Source organism: Lolium rigidum, chromosome 6 (genome assembly GCF_022539505.1).
Source record: "Lolium rigidum isolate FL_2022 chromosome 6, APGP_CSIRO_Lrig_0.1, whole genome shotgun sequence".
Taxonomy (NCBI): Eukaryota; Viridiplantae; Streptophyta; class Magnoliopsida; order Poales; family Poaceae; genus Lolium; species Lolium rigidum.
In genome coordinates, this window is record NC_061513.1 from 304,331,786 (window position 1) to 304,353,136 (window position 21,351).

General features: G+C 46.1%; 1 protein-coding gene across 1 annotated transcript; it reads right to left on the bottom strand.

Annotated features, from left to right (window-relative positions):
* Positions 1–284: 284 nt before the first annotated feature.
* On the bottom strand, positions 285–12,641 carry LOC124664521. The gene is made up of 8 exons (XM_047202024.1): positions 12,354–12,641; positions 11,016–11,210; positions 9,193–9,247; positions 3,462–3,765; positions 3,181–3,297; positions 1,013–1,120; positions 552–648; positions 285–377 (listed from the first exon to the last, which is right to left on the bottom strand). The coding sequence occupies exons 1-8, from the start codon at positions 12,639–12,641 to the stop codon at positions 285–287; spliced, it is 1,257 nt and encodes a 418-aa protein (XP_047057980.1).
* Between the last annotated feature and the right edge of the window lie 8,710 nt (positions 12,642–21,351).

Genomic DNA, 21,351 nt, shown 5'->3' on the forward strand with positions numbered 1-21,351 from the left:
TTACTTCTTCAGACATTGTAATAAAGACTCCTTGATGAGAATTCGAACCATATTTTCTTTTGGTAATGACTTCTATCGCACGCTTTAACTATGTCCATGTGGATGCACGCCTCAATCTGCCGGCTGGCCCACTAGTCAGAGGAAGCGGGGAGCTTTTGAGAGTGATTTTAATTATTATTAATTCGAAAAGGAATTGTGGGATCAGACGCCGCTCCATTTTGGCTTTCTCCACTCTCTCGCTCAAGGTTTATTAGGGCCTGTTTGTAATTGCTTCACCACTGCTACTATTGGGAAGCGGAGGTCCCGACATCCAGAGTTCCTTCATCCATCACAAGTTCAAACCTTCTTTCCAACTTTGACTCCAGAACATCATCAACCTGCAAATATGAAATGCTTCATAAAATCTGAAATGGCTCTTTCTTCATCTTTCCATTTTGAGGCACTATGTTCAACATCATATACTGAGTACTGACGCACGAGAAGGCAAGTATATGTGGAAACAAATTACAATCATGTAATGTCGACATCTAGTGCTCCACCGACCAACTCACCAAGAAATTAATGTGCTCAAATCCATCACGAATTGCAAGATTTCGAGCAAGCTCAATAGCAGCTTCGCTATAGTCGATGCCAGTTAGATCAGAGAACCTGTATAATTACTCGAGGCGTCAGTACTGAAAATAGGTATTACCAATACGTTGACTAAATGATAAAGACTAAATGTATAAAGAATTTTTCTTATATACAAATAACTTCTAACGTCATAGAGATACCTTTCGAAGTGAACATGTGACTCCAGTATGATCTTCCGCAAAGCATAAAGGCATTTTCATATGACTATATCAGAGTACACCCTATACTGTTTCCAAGAGATACTTCTTAAGGATAACTCCATTACACGAATTGACAATCACATGATGATCCATATATTAACATGTCATACACTGCCAAGATAAATCAATAGGGACCAAATATCATCAACTGCCTCTATTTGTGGCTATCGCATATGCACCCATATCTTCCGGATCCTATGTCAAGTACGCTGCAGCCAGGCAAATCTTTGCTGGAACGCAAGTTTTTGGTCCAGTCTACAAGGACATCCATGACCTCGGTGCCAAACCTGCAAAAGATGCCACCCAAACTGTGATTGCCAATTGAAACCTAAAGACAACAGAAATTCTACCAAGCCCTTCCAAAGTGAGATTATAGCTGAAAGCAAGAACTTGTCTGTCCAGAATAATGATGGCAGAGGAATAGGACCAGCACTGTGAGTTGTGATTTTCGTTGGGCCAATGGGCAGCGGACAGCAGGTTATATCAGCCAAAACCTCCAATAGAAAACAATACTACCCATATTTGCTGACACCAGAGTTTGCTACCCACGAGAAAGGCAATTCCAACTGGCATACATCAATACTCAAATGTTTTCCTACGAGAAAGGCAATTCCAATTGGCATACATCATGTTTTACATTTCTTACAAGAAGCAGCCAAGTAGCTTTATTATGCTGATTGTTTCTCGTATATAATCCTAACAAGGCTACAACCTAGATACTCATGATGATTACATTAATTAAGATCGGTTGCTCCAAATTTTGGTACATGCAGACAATTTGAGAGAGCAGCAACAGCAATGAAAATATGCCTTCTCCCTATGCGCAAAAGCAGAAGTTACGTTGAAGCATTTTACCAGTCATCCACGTGGCTAATTCTAAGTGGCCTGCATCATGTTTTACATTTCGTAAGAGGCATCGGAGTAGTTTAATCATGCTTCTCATTGCTATTGGCATGATAACTAGCTAAGCAATTGCCTTTTTTTTTAGATAAGGGAGCATAGCCCAGCCTCTGCATCCAAAGGATGCATACAGCTCTCTGCTTTATTAAATTATTCGCAATGCCTTACAAGGAGAATATAAAGATCAACTTGAAGCCTCTTTCCTAGCGACAACTCGCTATACCTACGATGAAGGGGGTGACCATGAACAAGGCCATACTCCCTGACGGTACACCAACACACATCATCCAAAAAGCAAAACCCTGAGGGTGTGCCATTGCACACGTCGCAGAGTTCGCAACCACCATCTATCTCGAACCCATCTCCAAGCGAGATCAGCGCATTGACCGTGTCAGGCCTACCGTCGATTTCACTATGACGCCAGACAGCTCCACCATCCTGCACGCGTCCAGCAGTCCTCGCCCATCTTCGATACCCCGCAGATCCACGCCGCCGAGAATCATCGACGACAACGTGGTAGATGAACACCACTCCACCAAGATCCACCTCCATCCAGCAGCTGCTCTAAAATCGATGCCCCAAGAGGTAGAACAACGCAGGGAGCGCCGTCATCGTCTGATCCGGGCTGGATCTAGGGTTTTCCTCGGAGCATCACGAGTAAGAAGCCGTAGGTTGCGACGACGATGCCTTCAAGAAGGTAACGGCGTGTGACGTCGCCATCGTCCGCCATGACCAAATTCAGAGCACGGTTTTCACCGGCAGCTGCGCTCCCCAACTCGTTGTTGGGACTGGACATGAGATCAAAAGATCCCCACGAACAGCCCCAATCTGGCCGCCCGCCTCCGACAAAGAAGACGAGCACCACCGCCATGCCCGGAGCTGCTGCCCCAGGCCACCTCAAGACGCGGGAGAAGCCCAGGAAAACGCCGCAGCTGCAGGGAGGATCGAGGGCGGACACACGGGCCCGCCTAGGCCCATCTGGGCCCAGATCGGAGACCCGCCGTCAAACCCGGCCGAACCACCACCACGGCGCGCTGCCCCTGGCCGTCGCTGCCCCGCCGTCGCCGTCGATGAAGTGGAAGGAACCGATGGAGGCCGCAGCCGATTCCTCCCGTCGCCGGCGGAGGTAAAGGCCGCCGCCGCCGCCACGCCACCGGGGCTTTGCCCAGCAGCGCACAGGGCGGCGGCGGCGGGAGAGGGGACTTGAGGAGGGGACGGGGAGAGGGCCGCCGGCGGCCTCCCAGGCGCGGCGTGGCGCCGCCGCGCGGGGAGGGTTAGGTCGTGGGGAGGGTTAGGTCCTACAGGGGCATGTTGCCATGACCTGAATGTTGTCTGCTCATGATTTCAACAACAGGTCATGTGAAAATTTGTTGCTCTCAGTTTTAGTACACCAACTGTGCTGCAAATATAGCCTTCTGCCTGTGTGCGAAGCCAGTACGAATCTTACCATTCATCCGCGTGGCTGCGTTCATTGTAATTAGCTAGGTCTTCCGCGTATGCGCCATCGTGATAACTCTGCAAGCCCAGCATCGGTGGCACGACATCGGGCACATCCTTGTCAAAGCTGTTCAACAACAACAGCACGGAAAATTTCAATCCACTCGGCAGACATATAAAAAATCCCTTCCAGGGGCCAGAATGCAATTGTCAATAGATCACGCGCTTTCCCCAAACAGAAGGAGCCAGATTACGGAGGCATGCGGCACGAACGGGCGCGGATCGGCTCACCTGAAGTCGGAGGAGTGGTGGGCGCTGAGCGAGGAGGAGCAGGCGGAGGGCGCGGCGGCGGAGCCTGAGGAGGGGCGGGAGGAGGCGAGGAGGACCTCGGCGGTGTCGGCGTAGCACTGCTCGTCGTCGAGGGTGCTCCCGTAGTCGCTCTTGATGGACCACGAGTCGGCCGCCACCGAGCGGTCATCGTCCGACGCCATCTCGCCGGGTGGGCCCCCCGCGGCAATAGGTCCTCCCCAAACCCCGGACCCGAGCATCCGCGTCGGGAACATCTCCGGGTTTGTCCACGAGGGAATGGGCTGGACTGGGCTTGGCACCAGGGAAGTCAAACTTTTAAAATTGTTTGACCATAACCTTGGCTGGTGTATTAGAATGGAAGGACATTCATTCCAAGACCCCAGGGATCAAGTGCAGCATTGTGGAGCGATGGCAGCGCCCAGAGGATGGCTTCCTCAAGGAGTCAAGGTGAATGTCGATGGCGCCTTTCGTCATGTTGATAGTAACGGAGGGGGCGGTGCAGTTGTTTGCGATTGCCACGGTGAGTTCCGTGCCGGAGCTAGCCGTTTTTTCCCCCATGTTGCTGATGCGGAAGGAGCTTGAGCTCCTCGCCTGTCGCTTGGGCTTAGCGTTGGCGAAGGAATGCGGGGTTCAGAGGAGACAATGTAGGGGCGGCTGCGAAAATCCAGAGGGAAGAAAGGGACCGATCCCTTCATGGCCAGATGGTGGAGGAAATAAAAGACCTTCTGTCCGGGTTTGAAGACAAGGTAATCAAGGCAGTTCGACGATCTGCTAATGGTGTTGCTCATGAATTTGCAAAAAAAGGCTGCGTGAATAATTGTAATAGGAGTTGGTTTGAAGTACCACCGTCGGGTATTTCGGACATTATTGTATCGGATGCTTTGGTATCTTAATATAAACGCAGCTCTTTTCATCTCAAAAAAAAATTTGTTTGACCATGAATATGAAAAAAGTTAGCAATGTTTATCCAATATTATAAATATTGCATTGCTATTTGGTCATTGCAGTTAACAATAACCATAATTTATTATGAGGAGATCATGTAAGAAGTCATAATATATGTATCAATTAGGCAAGGTGAACATGAGCTTACAAAATGCCTTAAATTTTATGGATTGACAAGCAAGGGTAACAGATTATTAGCAACAAAACACGAGCTAGAAAGCGGAAAGCTATAGAGAAGTCACCGAATGTATCTCGAAGTATCGACATAACCATGACTATAAACATCTAAAACGCAAGTTGTGTTTTCGTCCTCAAATGGTGCATTGGGAAAAAATAATTACATGGGGGCATAAATGTTTATGGACCCACCCAATGAAGGACAGGAAAGAAGGTTCGCGCTACCAACTCTTGTTTATCGTGCTCAGCTTATGAAAGCAAACCTCCAGCAAGGGCGATAAGGGCTCCTTTGACTCATAGGATTTGTGTAGGATTTCGATCCTATCGGAAAACTTCTTACATAGGTTGTTTGATTCATAGGAGAATATCCTATAAGAATTAATCCTATTGGAATCTTGTAGTGTAAATCCTATAGAAAAAAACATTAGGTCATACCTCATGAAAAAATTCCTTTGCTACAATCAAACACACTTTGGGCTCCTTTGATTCATAGGATTTGTAAAGAAATTGTGTAGGATTTGGATCCTATGGGAAATTTTCCTATACAAATTGTTTGGTTCATAGGAACTGATGGTGTGCGGTTGCCGTGGGAGTTGGAAATCTCTGTGGTGTAACTTTTCTTCAGTTCCCCGGCAACGGCGCCAGAAAATCTTTCTGGCAGTTGTTGAGGAACCCCAAGAGGAAGGTGTGATGAGTACATCAGCAAGTTTTCCCTCAGTAAGAAGCCAAGGTTTAATCGACCAGTAGGAGAAAGGCGTGACTTCTGAAGGTGTTGTTGGCTGACTATTGGCAGGGCACACTACCGGTGTCAGCAACAACGTGGAACATGCACACAACACAACTAAAATACTTTGCCCCAACATACAGTGAGGTTGTCAATCTCACCGGTTTTACTAGAACACAAAGGATTAAATGTATCGAGTGGAAGGAGATGTTTGCAGTAATTGATAAGGGGTGGCCCGATCTTCTCAGTAAGCGAGGTAGATGGTGATGAACACACGATGAACACGGCGGAGATACACGATGATGAAGTGGATGATAACTTGTATGACACCGATGAAGTCTCTCGATTGGTCTCTGTCGCCAATGCAACAGCTCTCAACCCTACAAGATATTCGCAACTCCACACACTTGCGCACGTAGCCGCCGACCACGAAGCGGTAAGTTGCAACCGTCTAATTCCCAATGGAACAGCAGATCACACAAGACTTTCAGGGGTAAACACCAAATCGATGCAATATGGTGTATAAATTCGATAGAGTTGCAAAGCAATCAACTATGAACTAGGGTTTATCTTAAACGTGGTATCCACCTAATTTGGGGGCGTCTGGACGACCAGGGGTCGAAAAGATACATTAAAAACCGACCCAGACCGGATCTGGTCGAGACTGACTCGGACTCGGCCGGTCTGGGGGGCGGTCGACCGGGACGGTCCGGTTTGGGCCAGACCTGGGACCAGATGGTGACCGGGCCATCGGGGTGATAAACAGAACACCCCTAGGTTGGCACCAGTGCAGGATCCGGTCGAAACAGGGCTCACCCCGCGTGGGGTCCGGTTGGATCGGGCTTGGGGCCGGGTCGGCCTGCGTGGCGGCCGGTCAGACCGGGCTTGGGACCGGGTCGGCCGGCGTGGCGGCCGGTCGGACCGGGCGTGGCACAGGCCTGGACAGCTGCTTCTTCCTTCCTCGTGCATGCCTCCCTCTCCTCCCTCGCGCATCCATGGGATGTTTTCATGTCCAGCTTCATGTCCAGCTCCATGTCCAGCTTCACGTCCAGCTGCTCCTCTCCTCCTCGTGCGATGCTTGCTCCCTCTTCATACCTGATCATACATAAGTAATAGGACTTAGGCAGTATAAAGTTCTCATCGATCAAAATATCACTTAGGAACAAGTTCGCCTGTTGTTTGAGTAGCTTCGCACGAGCCATTGTAATGGGTCCAATCCTGACTTCATTGGACTTGAGCTTCACAGCAACTTTGTCTTCATGTTGCAATGCCGGAGGTAGTAGTGTAGTAGGGATGTCCTCATCATCTCCCCCTTCAACAGGCGTCGACCTCGACGCTCCAAGGTCTTCTCCATCATATGGTGTCAAATCAGCCACATTGAAAGAATTGCTGACACCAAACTCATCGATTGGAAGATCTATAGAGTATGCATTATCATTGATCTTGGCAAGCACTTTGTAAGGACCAGCACCACGAGGAAGCAACTTGGACTTCCGTAGCTTCGGGAACCTATCCTTGCGAAAATGTACCCAGACCATATCACCAGGCTTGAACAACATCTCCTTGCGCTTCTTGTTCATCCTTGTAGCATTGTTCTTGCCTTTCTTCTCTATCAACTCTTTAGTCTTCACATGAATCTTTCGCACAAAATCTGCCCTCTTTGATGCCTCCATATTGACTCTCTCATGTATAGGTAGAGGCAACAAGTCAAGTGGAGTAATGGGTTTGAAACCATACACCACCTCAAAGGGACACAGCTCTGTGGTAGAATGTACCGCCCTGTTGTAAGCAAACTCCACATGCGGCAAACAATCTTCCCACTCCTTCAAGTTCTTCTTGATCATGGATCTCAACAGTTGTGACAATGTTCTATTCACCACCTCAGTTTGACCATCAGTTTGGGGATGACAAGTAGTGCTGAAAAGTAGCTTCGTCCCCAGCTTTCTCCAAAGCGTCTTCCAGAAGTAGCTCATGAACTTCACGTCACGATCAGAAACAATAGTCTTCGGGACTCCATGTAGACGTACAATCTCCCTGAAAAACAGGTTAGCAATATGCGACGCATCGTCGCTCTTGTGGCAGGCAATAAAGTGTGACATCTTAGAGAATCTATCCACTACCACAAATATAGAATCATGGCCTCTCTTAGTACGCGGCAAACCCAACACAAAATCCATACTAATATCTTCCCATGGTGTAGTAGGTGCCGGTAAAGGAGTATACAAACCGTGAGGCTTCAGCTTGGACTTGGACTTGTTGCAAGTAATGCATCTCCTCACATACCTGTCCACATCCCGCCTCATCTTTGGCCAATAGAAGTGATCAGCGAGCATGAGTAGCGTCTTCTCACGCCCAAAGTGACCCATCAAACCGCCAGCATCTAATTCCTGCAATAAGAGCAAACGCACAGACGATTCTGGAACACATAGTTTGTTAGCTCTAAACAAGAACCCATCATGTATGTGATATTTCTCCCATGCTTTACCAATAGCACACAAGCGATATGGTTCAGCAAAATCATGATCAGTAGCATACAAATCACATAGTATCTCTAATCCAGGAATTTTAACATCAAGTTGAGTTAATAGCATATTCTTCCTAGATAGAGCATCAGCAACAATATTATCTTTTCCCTTCTTATGCTTAATAATGTATGGAAAATACTCAATGAACTCAGCCCACTTAGCAAGACGCCTATGCAAGTTAGATTGAGCTTTCAGATATTTCAAAGCTTCATGATCAGAATGTATGATAAATTCTTTTGGCCACAAATAATGTTGCCAAACCTCAAGAACTCTAATTAAAGCATACAATTATTTATCATATATAGGATAGTTCAACTTAGCACCAAAAAGTTTCTCAGAAAAATATGCAATTGGGCGACCCTCTTGCATCAACACACCACCAATTCCAATACCACTAGCATCACATTCAATCTTAAATTGCTTATTGAAATCAGAAGTGCAAGCAACGGTGCAGAAGTTAACAATCTTTTCAGTTCATCAAAAGCATGATATTGGGCTGCGCCCCACTCAAAAACAACACCCTTTTTAGTCAATTCATTCAAAGGTGCAGCAATAGTACTAAAATTGGGCACAAATCTTCTATAAAACCCAACTAGACCATGAAAACTTCTTACTTGACTCACATTCATGGGAGTAGGCAAATTTTGAATTGCTTCAATTTTAGACACATCTACTTCTACTCCATGCTTAGAGACAATATAACCCAGAAATATGACCCTATCTTTGCAAAATGTGCACTTCTCAAGATTACCATAGAGTTTATTATCACGCAACACTTGCAAAACATGTCGAATATGCATAGTATGATCAGATTCATTGCGGCTGTAGATTAATATGTCATCAAAGTACACAACCACAAACTTGCCAATAAAATCACGCAAAACATGGTTCATCAGTCTCATGAAAGTGCTAGGTGCATTAGTTAAACCAAAAGGCATTACTAACCACTCATATAAACCAAATTTTGTTTTAAAGGTTGTTTTCCATTCATCCCCCTCTTCCATCCTAATTTGATGATAACCACTACGCAAATCAATTTTAGAGAAAACAGCAACACCACTCAATTCATCTAGCATATCCTCTAAACGGGGAATAGGATGACGATATCGAATAGTAATGTTGTTTATCGCTCTACAATCTACACACATGCGCCATGTACCATCTTTCTTAGGAACTAGAATAACAGGAACAACACAAGGACTAAGGCTTATGCGAATATAACCTTTGTCGAGTAGTGCTTGTACTTTCTTCTGTATTTCCTTCATCTCTTCGGGGTTCGTCCTGTATGGCGCCCTATTGGGCAGCGAAGCTCCGGGGATCAAGTCAATTTGATGCTCAATACCACGCAATGGTGGCAATCCTGCTGTCACCTCCTCTGGAAACACATCGCTGAATTCCTGCAAAACACTAGAAACACCAAGAGAAATAGGGGTCATGTCGTTAGAAACCAAAACCTCACCCTTGTACATGATCACAAGAGGCATGGCTGTAGGATCCTCACTAAATTCTCTCATGTCCTCTTTGGTGGCTAATAAGACTAAGGAATTCACTCTCTCACTTTTCGTTATATCACTCACGGCATTACAATTCTCTCGCCTATCTATGGGAGCATCCTCCAAGTTTACTTCAACTTTCTGACGAGATTCATTGACAATTTGCTGTGGTGACATAGGCTGCAAGTTGATTTTCTTGCCCTTGAACTCCAAGTGATATGTATTGGCACGGCCATTGTGTTGCACAGAACGGTCATAGAGCCATGGCCGGCCCAACAGCAGGTGACACACCGTCATAGGAACCACATCAAAATCAATGGAATCCTTATACGGTCCAATCTCAAACTCAACACGCACCATGTGGTTTACCTTCATCTCACCATTGTCGCTCAACTACTGAATATAGTATGGATGCGGGTGCGGTAGATACTTCAGTTTCAGCTTGGTACACAACTCCTTGCTTGCTAAATTGCGGCAACTCCCGCCATCTATAATGACCTTGCAAGCTTTGTCAGGACCAACTAGAGCCTTTGTTTGGAACAAATTGCAGCGCAGATGCACTTGGCAACACATTAAGAGCACGCTGAGACACAACAATAGTGCGAGCTTCAGACGGATAAGCATCTACACCATCACTGTCATAATCATCATCTTCTGGAGCGTACGGATCAGCATCATCTCCAGTCTCATACTCATTGTCCTCATTAATAAACATAACCTTGTGGTTAGGATAATCTCTCTTGAAGTGACCCTTGCCACCACATGTATGATAAGCCATATCTCGGTTGCGCGCAGTAGACATGCTATAACCACTTGTACTTGCAGCAGGTTCAGACTTCTTTGTGTTGGACACATTGGAGACCGGCTTGCTAGATGAAGTAGGAAAAGGTGCGGAGCGCGAAGATGGCGCCGGCGCCGTAGATGGGGGCGCCCTAGGCGTGTAGCGCCCAGCTCCCGTAGCACGACCTTTGATTTGCGCTTCTTCAGCTAAATGTGCTTCAGCTTCTCTTGCATGATGTAGCAACTCATTCATAGTAGTGTAACTGTGATGACAAACAATGCCTTTGATATCATACTTCAACCCATGTAGAAAACGCTGCATTGTCATCTGAAGTGACTCACGGACACGGCCACGCTGCATAAGCATCTCCATCTCCATGAAATAAGTATCAACAGTCTTAACACCTTGTCTCAAGAGGGTCAACTTATCAAATATAGATCGCAAATAATTAGTGGGAACGAAACGAGCTTGCATAATGGCCTTCATCTCGCGCCATGTAAGAACTGGCAATTCGTTATCTTCTTGACGAACACGTGTAACTCCATCCCACCAACGCAATGCATAGCCATCAAATTCTGAGGAAGCAAGCTTGACCTTCCTGTCTTCAGTATAATCATGTAAGCGCCATAACTTCTCAATTTTCAGCTCCCAAGTGAGGTATTCTTCAACATCAGCACCTCCTTCAAATTTGGGTATTGAGAACTTTGGCTTACCCAAACCATCGTCTTGTTGTTGTGGAGGGACACGGCGAGCTCCGAGTTCAACAAAGCCATGACCACGGTTACCACGTCCAGCACCACGACCAACACCTCATGCTTCATCTTGAAGCTCAGCATCTTCATCTTCTTGCTGTTGTTGTTGGGTCAAATTCTCAATAGCTAGAGTCATTGCTTGAATATTGCGCTGAATATCCGTCATTTGTTCTTGCATCTTAGTGACGGTCTCATTAGTAGTATCCAGCTTCTGGGTGACCTCCTGAACGGTCCCCTTAAGTTCTTCGTCCTGATCGCGGAATTCACGCCGCATCTCAATACGAAGAGATTCATACTCCCTCCATGTCATAACATCAGCTGCATCCTTGTTTTTCTGGTTAACAATTTTAGCATCACTAGAAGACATGGTTAGTAGGTTAGTGCACTAAAAAAAAATCTTTGGTGGTACTCTCACAACTCACTCAAAACTGATAAGAAAAGGAAATCTTACCGCTCCAAAGTGTAACATCCCAATTTTAAAATCAATGAGAAAGGTGGTTTCCAAATTTCAAATTTTAGGATTAACAAAAACTTTTACTTGAATATGGTGCTATGCTTAGTGATCATGCTTTATTGTGTGACCTTGCCATGATAATTGTTTGTGTGCTTATCCATAATGCTAAAACCCTAGAGTTTGATCTTTGGAAATCACAAAGAGAAGCAAAGAAAAAGAAAAGAAGAAAATAGAAAAAAAATGCAAATCACCTCATATATGGCTTATGGCCATTTTTGAAAATCTTTAACCTAGGCCACTTTGACTTGTGTCAATGGTTGGGTTATGCTTCTAAACACTTAAGAACACCTTTTGAATCAAAGAAACTCAAATCAAATCAAAATAGAATTCAAAATGAGCTCACATGAAATAATGGTCATTTCTGACTTTTATATCCTGACACCCACTTTGAGCCCCTGTATTAAGAGATTCTTAAACCAAACCACCCCAACTCTTTCCACCTCATCCAAGACCTCATCAAGGTGAACAACTTTGGTCAAGACCATCCCTGCAAACTCTTTCTCAATTTCTTATTATCATCAAGCAAAGTAACAACTTTCAAACAGATTCTAGATTGTGCCCATTTTGAAATTTCACAAACCAACTCAATTTTGCACACCACCACCACCATTGTGTGCCAAATATTATGAGAATCAACTCCACCAAAATCTTTGCAAAATTCAAACATTTTTCTCTTGCGGCCATTTCATCGAACACCTTGTGGGCAGAAAACAAATAAAACACAAACCACTATTTCAAATAGTGTTTTGGCCAAATTTTGATCTCCCTTTGATCCTACCCTGTCCCCTGGTCCCCTCCAACATCATGCCTCACCTTGCCACCCGGGGCATTGCACAATGGGGCATGGCCAAGACCATGCCGGCCATGAATGGCATGGCCTCATGCCATCCCTAGCTCCTCTCCCCTCTAGCCATGCCAACCATGTCCCCCTGCTCCCCCTTGCTCCCCTGGTCGCGCCTATACCCGCCAATGGCCAGGGATCACCCGGCATGGCCCAGACCAGAACGTGCCCGCGCCGCCCGTAACGCGCTGCAGCGCGCACGGACACGCCCCGGACACGCGTGGACACCGACCCTGCCCCGTCGACTCAGCCCTCATCTCGCTCTCTCCTCGCGCGGACACACTCACGGCGACACCAGCTCCCCTGCCCACGCGAGCACTGTAGCCGACGACATCGTCTCCGACCGCCGCCAATGTACCACGGTGCCCGCACACGACGCCATCAACCCAAACCTCCCTCCACTGCGCCATGATGCGCGTCGTGACCGCCTCGATGTCGCCAACAGGATGCGCCCCTACCTTGCCCTCTAGCGACCCCTAGCGCCATAGCCATGGTCGACCTACCCCGTGCGCCTCGGGACCTCGTCGCCCCTATAAAAGGAGGCCCTCCCCTCTCGAATCCTTCACACCATCAGCTTCCCCTCTCCTCTCTGATCCTCCTCAACCACACCCCGCTCGACATTAGCCACCGTAGCCTGCCAATTTCATCGCCGGAGCCCGTGAAGCCGCCGTAGAAGGAGAAGAAGCTAGGAGCCGCCCCTGGAGCTGCTGCTTGTACCAGGAGGACCGACGTCGTCGACAACCTCACCCTGCTTCATCGCCAACCCTCGCCGGAGCTCCGGTAAACCGCCGACCCCCTACCCTCGCCGCGGCCAGGGCTTGGTCTCACCGGAGACGACGACGATCGTGCGCCGTTGGATCACACTCTAATCCAACGTCCCTCACTCACGCGTACCGTTTCGGGTTTAAAACTCCACTGACATGCGGGACCCGCTGTCAGGCGGCCCACTGCGCACTGGAGCACAGTTGGGCCGGCCCAGTTAGTTTCCCGCGCGCCCGTCTAATTCAAATTCAGTTTATTTCGTTTAATTCAAATTTTAATACTGGTGCTGTGTTCAAAATTAAATAGTTTCAAATCTACAAACCCAAATTGAGTGATTCCAATTTTGTTGGAAAGCTTATGAAATGATCTAACCGACCCCACTGGCCTCAATCCTAGAACTTGTGTAGAATTAATGTGGCCAAAATAACAAGGCAGAGCCTTTACAAATTCAAACAATTATTAAAAATCAACCATAAAAGATTTTGAGTTGATTCCAACTCTCAAAAATCACATTTCATCTACTCTAATTGTTTATGCAAAAATATGACATAGTTGTTTCAAAGGATCATAGGCTAGAGCAAAATAATGACTATGTGGTCATTTCTAGTCCATTTAAATTACCCCAAATTTATTTCTTAAATACTATGAGAGGTGTCCTCTCATTTAAATCTTTGTCTCAAGTAATTCAACATGAGGTAATGACCTTGGTCTATATAATCTCGTATTGTATTATTTGGTGATACTAAATTGTTACCGTGTTAGTGTTAAATTACATGAGGGGTAATACCCCATTTAAATCTTCTTCCCAAATGATAATTATGAAGTGTTGACCTTGGTCAACAGGTGTTCATACCTTATTATTTGAGGAGATTAAATCTTAACAAGATTCAATGAGAGGAAATTATTTCCCCAAAGGACTAAATGGAAACCCTAATAGTTACTTTCAATGAGAGGAAATTGTTTTTCTTAAAAAGAAAACAAAGTCAACCAATATGTGAATAATGTTGTGATGCTAGAATAGCTTGTGTGAACCATTTGTGTGCTTAAGTCTAGCCTTAAGATTTGTTTGGTGATGGTATACCTCATATTCGTTTATAGACGCTAGTACCGAGGAGTACCAGGAGGAGGAGGTCTACTACCAAGAGGAAGAAGAGAACTTTGATCATTGTACCAATCAAGGCAAGCTATACTCTTGCAAGTCACTCTAATGCAAAGCTCTACTAGAGCAAGGCACCTTTGCACTCTTACTTTATGCTTAATGATCCAATCCCAAGATTTTACCCTTACAAGCTTTTACTTTGTTTCTCAAAACTTACTTTTATAGTTAACTTTGGTCTAAATATAGAGTAGTACAAGAGTATCAAACTTAGCCTAGATAGCTAAAACTTAGTTAGCACCTCTCATGACCAGTGGCTAGTGCTAAAACTAAAATTGACTACCCTAGGTGGAACCGGTGTTTTCAACTCGAATTGAAAACCTTGGAATGATGAGTCATTCTATTGAAAAGTTTTGAAGGTGAATATGACCACTGAATGACAAGGTGATTTTGACAAAAACTGATGGTTGGGTTTGGATGCGATACCTTTCCAATTTTAGAGTACCCCCACAATACCTGAGTATGGGTAGGGCTTAACTGGAAGTTTACGTATTTTAGTATGGGTTCCCTCTGAACAAGCGTCATAGGGGTTATGCCGAGGCTGCCTCCGTGGAATGAGAAATGACGTGAAATTGAGGTGAATGTCCTACCCAAGCCCTGTGCAGCTCCCGTGATAGCGGATGGTTATCACTCGGGAGGCCAAGCTCATGGGGAGAGGTGCCTATACTATGGTATGTAAGTGAAAGGTTATGGTTGATGATCCGCATACTGAGTATGATTATTCAGGGCTATCCCTGACGGATGTAATCAAAAGTTGTGGCACAAGAGTACAACCTCTGCAGAGTGTTAACCTATTCGAATAGCCGCGTCCGCGGTCATGGACAGTTGGAAAGGCCATATTGTTCCGTCATCAGAACTTTTCCAAAAGGTGACTGGTAATTTGAATTTGAAATGTGACTTGATTTGAATCACAACAGAGTTGTGGGAATGACACTAATGTTCCCACTTGAGTTAAGCTAGGCAACTGAAGGTCTTTGTTTAATTGCTATCTGAAATAAAATTGGCTTTATGCAAATAAACTTAGAGCTTAGAACCCTCTCACTCAAACTGTTAGTACTTACATTAGTATTTGTTTGCGAGTACTTGAAAGTACTCACGGCTGTGTCCCTGGCTATTCAAATGGCCAGACTATGAAGAAGAGCAGCAGTATCAGGAGGACGGACATCAGGACGTCTACGATAACTAGGATCGTCTTCTAACGTCAAGCGTTGCCTGTGGATTAGATGGACTACTACAACTTCGCTTCCGCTATGTGTTATGTATTGATCCTTAGATCAAGTGTTGTAATGAGACTGGATCATGTGATCCTTTTTGTTGTAAGACTATTATGGTGTTGTAATGAATGATGACTCTATGATATTCAACTGTTATGTCTCGCAAAAACAATCTTCCTGGGATTGCGATGTATGGCATAATAGGCATCTGGACTTAAAAATCCGGGTGTTGACAAGTTGGTATCAGAGCTGTTGTTTGACCCTAGGAGACCCTAGTTAGAATGGACGTCTGCAAAACTTAGTTTGAAAACAAATGAAGTAAATATTTATGAAAACTTATTCTCACTCTGGCCTTTGAGATCTTTTCCCAAAAGAAGGAATCCATGCTCTACTTTTCATAGTAATTCTACCTAAAATTTTGACACACTTGCCCACTTCTCTAACTTACTCATCCAATTCACTTACAGATGGAGCAGCTCAACCACACCAAGTTTTACCAGTTGGGCAACGGAGGAAGTCTGATCTTTGAGAGGGATTTGGATGCCCTATCTGAGTTCCTTGAGCGCCCGCACCCGGAGTTCTTTGGAGCCCAAGTCAACGACCAGCCCGGAGGAGAACTACAGTGGGTTGTAGTTGCAGATCTAAGAGGCAAGATGGAGCCTCCTATGTCAGAGAGGATCCAGTTTTCCATCAGGGAGAACAACTGGCTAGATGGACTAGCTAGAGCCCTGCAGGAAGCACTTGCCCGTCTGTGTGGGCAGAATGTGATTCAGATCCAGGGGACTCGCTTCGCTCACTTTGCGAGGCATGACTCCATTGGAGGACCCATGGACCTGCAGCCACACCTCGAGCTGAAGTATCACGTGGAGCACCTGGACTTTATGCTGCACGAGACCCGCAAGGAGCTGGACAACTCCCGCGTCTACGCCAACCAAACTCACCTCCACATGTCGCAGCAGACCGAGACCATCAAGATGCTTGCTAAGGATCGCAAGTCACTCCGCCAGCAGCGTGCCAAGAAGGACTCCACCATTGCGCGCCTCCGCGCAAAGATAGTAGCCTTGGAGAAGACTGTCCAGGCACAGGAGACCCAGTTGAGGGCGATGGAAGAAGAAGGTGAGGACATTCAGGGAGGAGCAGCCTACCTGAGTGAGGATGATGACTTTGAAGAAGATGAGAACACTGATGTGGAAGACTATGAGTTCCTGGAGGCCGGAGAAGATGACTTCATCCCCATAGAGGTTGATGAGGAGTAGTTTCACTTGAGCACTTGCGTAGGTGTGAGTTTGTATCAGGGTCCCTTGTACCGTAGAATGGAGAAATGGTTCTTAAAACCATTGATGTGTTAGCTTGTAATGTGTGTTGTTTGCAATGAATGAAAATGTGGTTTGATTTCAATATGACGAGTACTCAAGTTTTGAACATTTCAACTTTACCCAAACAAGCCCTAGAAAATTCCCTCTTATCTTATGATCTATCTCGATGTTCAGATGGCCCCTCCAAACCGCAACAACCCCGATGCAATGCTGCAGATGCTGCAGATGTTGATGGCAGATAGAGAGGTAGAAAGAGCTGAGCGTCAAGCCAACCTTGCCGTATTGCAGCAAATAGTTCAGAACAATCAAGGCCATGGAAACCATGATCACCCAGGATCTAAACTAAAGAATTTTCAGAATACCAACCCTCCTATGTTCAGCAAGACTGAAGAGCCACTAGATGCTGATGATTGGCTCCAAACCATGGAGAACAATCTGGAAGTTGCCGGAGTTGAAGAGGCAGAAAAAGTACTGTTTGCCACCCACTATTTGGCAGGGCCTGCAAGAGCTTGGTGGACAAGTGCCCGTGCCATGAATGCTGGACAGATGATGACTTGGGAAGACTTCAAGCTCAGGTTCAGCAAGTACCATGTGCCCCCAGATCTGATCAAGAAGATGAGGGATGAGTTCAGGGAACTCAAGCAAGGAAGGATGACCGTGGTGGAATACCGCGGTAGATTCCTCACTCTGTCAAGGTACGCCCCCGATGAGACCGACACCAACGAGAAGAAGAAGGAGAGATTTCTGAATGGACTGCATGATGAGATGCAGACTGTGCTGGTGAACATCCCCTTTGCTGACCTAGAAGCCCTGGTGGACTCCGCCATCCAGATGGAGGGCAAACTGCACCAAGCCAATGAGAACCGCAAGCACCGAATGATGAACTAGAGCGGGCCCAGCAATACCCCAAGGTATCGCCCCAACTCAAGTGGAGGATTTGCCCCAAGAAACAACAAGCCCTATGTGCCACAGTCACGTCCGAGTTTCCCCAATCGGAGTGGAGGACACCCAAGGTCAGGAGGCCACAACCACAACAACAACAATCACCAAGCCAACAACAACCACTTCAACCGTGCCCCAATGAGAGCCCCCGGCAACAACAACAACACCAACACTGCTCCAAGAACTGGGAGCAATGCTATTCCCATCACCCCCAAGGACAAGTCAACAATAACTTGTTATGAATGTGGAATTGTGGGTCACTATTCCAATGAGTGCCCCAAGAGGTTAGCCAAGACTGCCCCCAATACCGCTGCACCTGCTCAGCAGCAACGCCGTGTCTCAGCCAACAGAAAGTTTGCCCCAGGCAACCCGCACAACCGCAACGGCCGCCTTTTTCACATGAATGCCGAAGAAGCCCAGGAAGCGCCTGATGTCGTGCTGGGTATGTTCTCTGTTAACTCAGTACCTGCAAGAGTTTTGTTTGATTCTGGAGCATCGCACTCGTTTGTTACTGAAGATTTTGCATGCACTAGTAAGATCCAACCAATAAGTTTGAAGCATGTTATGATAGTTCAAATACCTGGTTCAACCACCAAAGCTAGAAAAATTTGCAAGGATGTGCCTATCAGAATTCATGAAATAGATTTTTATGCAAATTTGATAGTTCTGGGAGCCAAAGGTTTGGAAGTAGTGCTGGGTATGGATTGGATGTCGAAACATCATGGATTGATTGACTGTGCCAAGAAGGCCATCACCATGACTAGTAGCACCGGTGTGTTAGTAGAGCACGTGTCTGAAAAGCTGCCCAGAAAGTTCACCTGCAACCAGAGTTTAGTCAAGCCAACCTTGGATCAGATCAGGGTAGTCTGTCGATACCCTGATGTGTTTCCTGATGATCTACCCGGTATGCCCCCAGATCGGGATATCGAGTTTATCATTGAGTTAATACCTGGAACAGGACCCATAGCTCAGAGACCCTATAGTATGAACCCGGCAGAGTTAGTGGAACTGAAGAAGCAACTGGATGACATGCTGTACAAAGGTCTGATTCGACCAAGTGCGTCGCCCTGGAGATCCCAAGTTTTGTTTGTGGATAAGAAGGACGGTGCCACTCGTTTATGTACGGATTACCGTAAGTTGAACGATGTCACCATCAAGAACAAATACCCCTTGCCAAAGATAGAAGACCTGTTTGACCAGCTGGCCGGTGCCACAGTGTTCTCTAAGGTTGATCTTAGGACTAGTTACCATCAACTGAAGATTCGTGCAACGGATATCCCCAAGACTGCTTTCACCACCAGATATGGATTGTATGAGTACAATATCATGTCGTTTGGATTAACCAATGCCCCCGCTTATTTCATGAATCTCATGAATAAGATCTTTATGAACTTTTTGGATAAGTTTGTCGTTGTCTTCATCGACGACATCCTAATCTATTCCAAATCAGAAGCAGAACATGAGCAACACCTGGAGATATCTTTGGAAACCCTGAGGGAGCATCAGTTGTATGCCAAGTTTAGCAAATGTGAGTTCTGGTTAAAGGAAGTAGGATTCCTGGGACATATCTTGTCTGCAGGAGGAATTGCCGTTGACCCCGCAAAAATCAAGACCGTTGAAGAATGGAAAGCCCCAACCACCCAGACTGAAGTCCGTGCATTTCTTGGATTGGCGGGATATTACCGCCGGTTTGTTGAAGGATTTTCAAGCATAGCAAGACCAATGACACAGCTGTTGAAGAAGGACAAGAAGTTTGAATGGACTGACAAGTGTGAAGAGAGTTTCCAGAAACTCAAGAGCAGATTAACCACAGCCCCAATTTTGATCATGCCCGATATCACCAAGCCTTTTGACGTCTATTGTGACGCATCCAAGATTGGTCTTGGATGTGTGTTGACGCAAGAAGGCAAGGTGATATCCTATCTGTCAAGGCAGCTGAAGCAACATGAGCAGAATTACCCAACCCATGACTTAGAGTTAGCCGCAGTGGTGTTAGCCCTGAAAGTATGGCGTCATTACCTCATGGGTAATCGATGCGAGATCTATTCGGATCATAAGAGCCTGAAGTACATTTTCACCCAGAAGGAGCTGAATATGAGGCAGAGAAGATGGATTGAGTTAATCAAGGACTATGATATGGAAATTCACTACCACCCCGGCAAGGCCAATGTGGTAGCGGATGCCCTGAGTAGACTGCCGTGTCAACTGAACTCCATGATCGCAGAAGAGCAGCCTAGTTTGTATCAAGAATTTGAGCAGTTTAGACTGGAGCTAGTTAGTGAAGGATTCCTGGCAAGCATAGAGCTCCAGCCCACCTTGATTAGTCAGATAAAGGAAGCCCAGAAAGGAAATGCCAGCATTGATGGAATCAAGAGCCAAATTGCTGCAGGAAAGGCACCTGGATTCACCAATGATGAAGAAGGAGTTCTCTGGTACAACGGACGCCTATGTGTGCCAACAGATTCAGAGTTGAAACAAGTAATTTTGAAGGAAGCCCATGATACCCTGTATTCCATTCACCCTGGAGGAACCAAGATGTACCAAGACTTGAAGGAACAATTTTGGTGGCATGGAATGGAGAGAGAGATCGGAAGTTACATAGCCAAGTGTGATATCTGTCAGAGAGTCAAAGCGTAACATCGACGACCACGCCGGAATATCAGCAGCTCGCTGTGCATTCCCGAATGGAAGTGGGATTCTGTAGGAATGGATTTCATAACGGGATTGCCCAAATCAAGTAGAGGAAATGATTCTATTTGGGTAGTGGTCGATAGATTAACCAAGGTAGCCCATTTCATCCCAGTTAAGACCACCTATCAAGGCCCCAAGCTAGCAGAGTTATATATCTCCAGAATAGTGAGCCTGCATGGAACACCAAAGTCAATTGTGTCAGATAGAGGATCCCAATTCACCTCAAGATTTTGGCAGAAGGTACACGAAGGATTAGGAACCCGTCTGAATTTCAGCACAGCTTATCACCCGCAGACTGATGGACAGACAGAAAGAGTCAACCAAATACTTGAAGATATGTTAAGAGCATGTGTGCTAGAATATGGATCTAAATGGGAAGATTGCCTGCCGTATGCAGAATTCTCATACAACAACAGCTATCAGGCCAGTTTGCAAATGGCCCCCTTTGAAGCCCTGTACGGAAGGAAGTGTCGTACCCCTTTGAACTGGTCAGAAGTCGGAGATAGTCAAATCTTTGGACCGGACATTCTCCGAGAAGCCGAAGGGAAGGTTCACAAGATCAGGGAATACCTCAAGACTGCTCAATCGAGACAGAAGAGTTATGCTGATAAGAGACGCCGAGAGATGACTTTCAATATCGGAGACTTTGTGTATCTCAAAGTATCACCCCTCAAAGGAATGCAGAGATTCCAACTTAGAGGAAAGCTTGCACCTAGATATGTTGGACCCTTCAAAGTTCTGAGTCGCCGAGGCGAAGTATCATATCAGCTTGAACTACCGGAGGAAATGTCCGCTGTACATAATGTGTTTCACATATCCTTACTTCGGAAGTGTTTAGAAGTTCCGGAGAAGACGGAGCTGTTCAAGAACATCGATCACAGGTCGGTGGATATCAACAAGGACTTAACCTATCGTGAAGTACCCATTCGTATTTTGGAGGAAGCATTCCGAACCACCCGCACCAGAAGTATCAAGTTCCTGAAGATTCAGTGGAGCAATCATACCGAAGAAGAAGCTACTTGGGAGCGAGAAGAAGATA

Coding starts and splice junctions, on each gene's coding strand:
- LOC124664521 (XM_047202024.1), bottom strand. CDS start 12,641: ATGGCGCAGTGGAGGGAGGTTTGGGTTGATGGCGTCGTGTGCGGGCAC. Junction 3,298..3,461: donor CACCACTCCTCCGACTTCAG/GTGAGCCGATCC, acceptor GTTGTTGAACAG/CTTTGACAAGGATGTGCCCG. Junction 378..551: donor TTGAGCACATTAATTTCTTG/GTGAGTTGGTCG, acceptor TCATATTTGCAG/GTTGATGATGTTCTGGAGTC.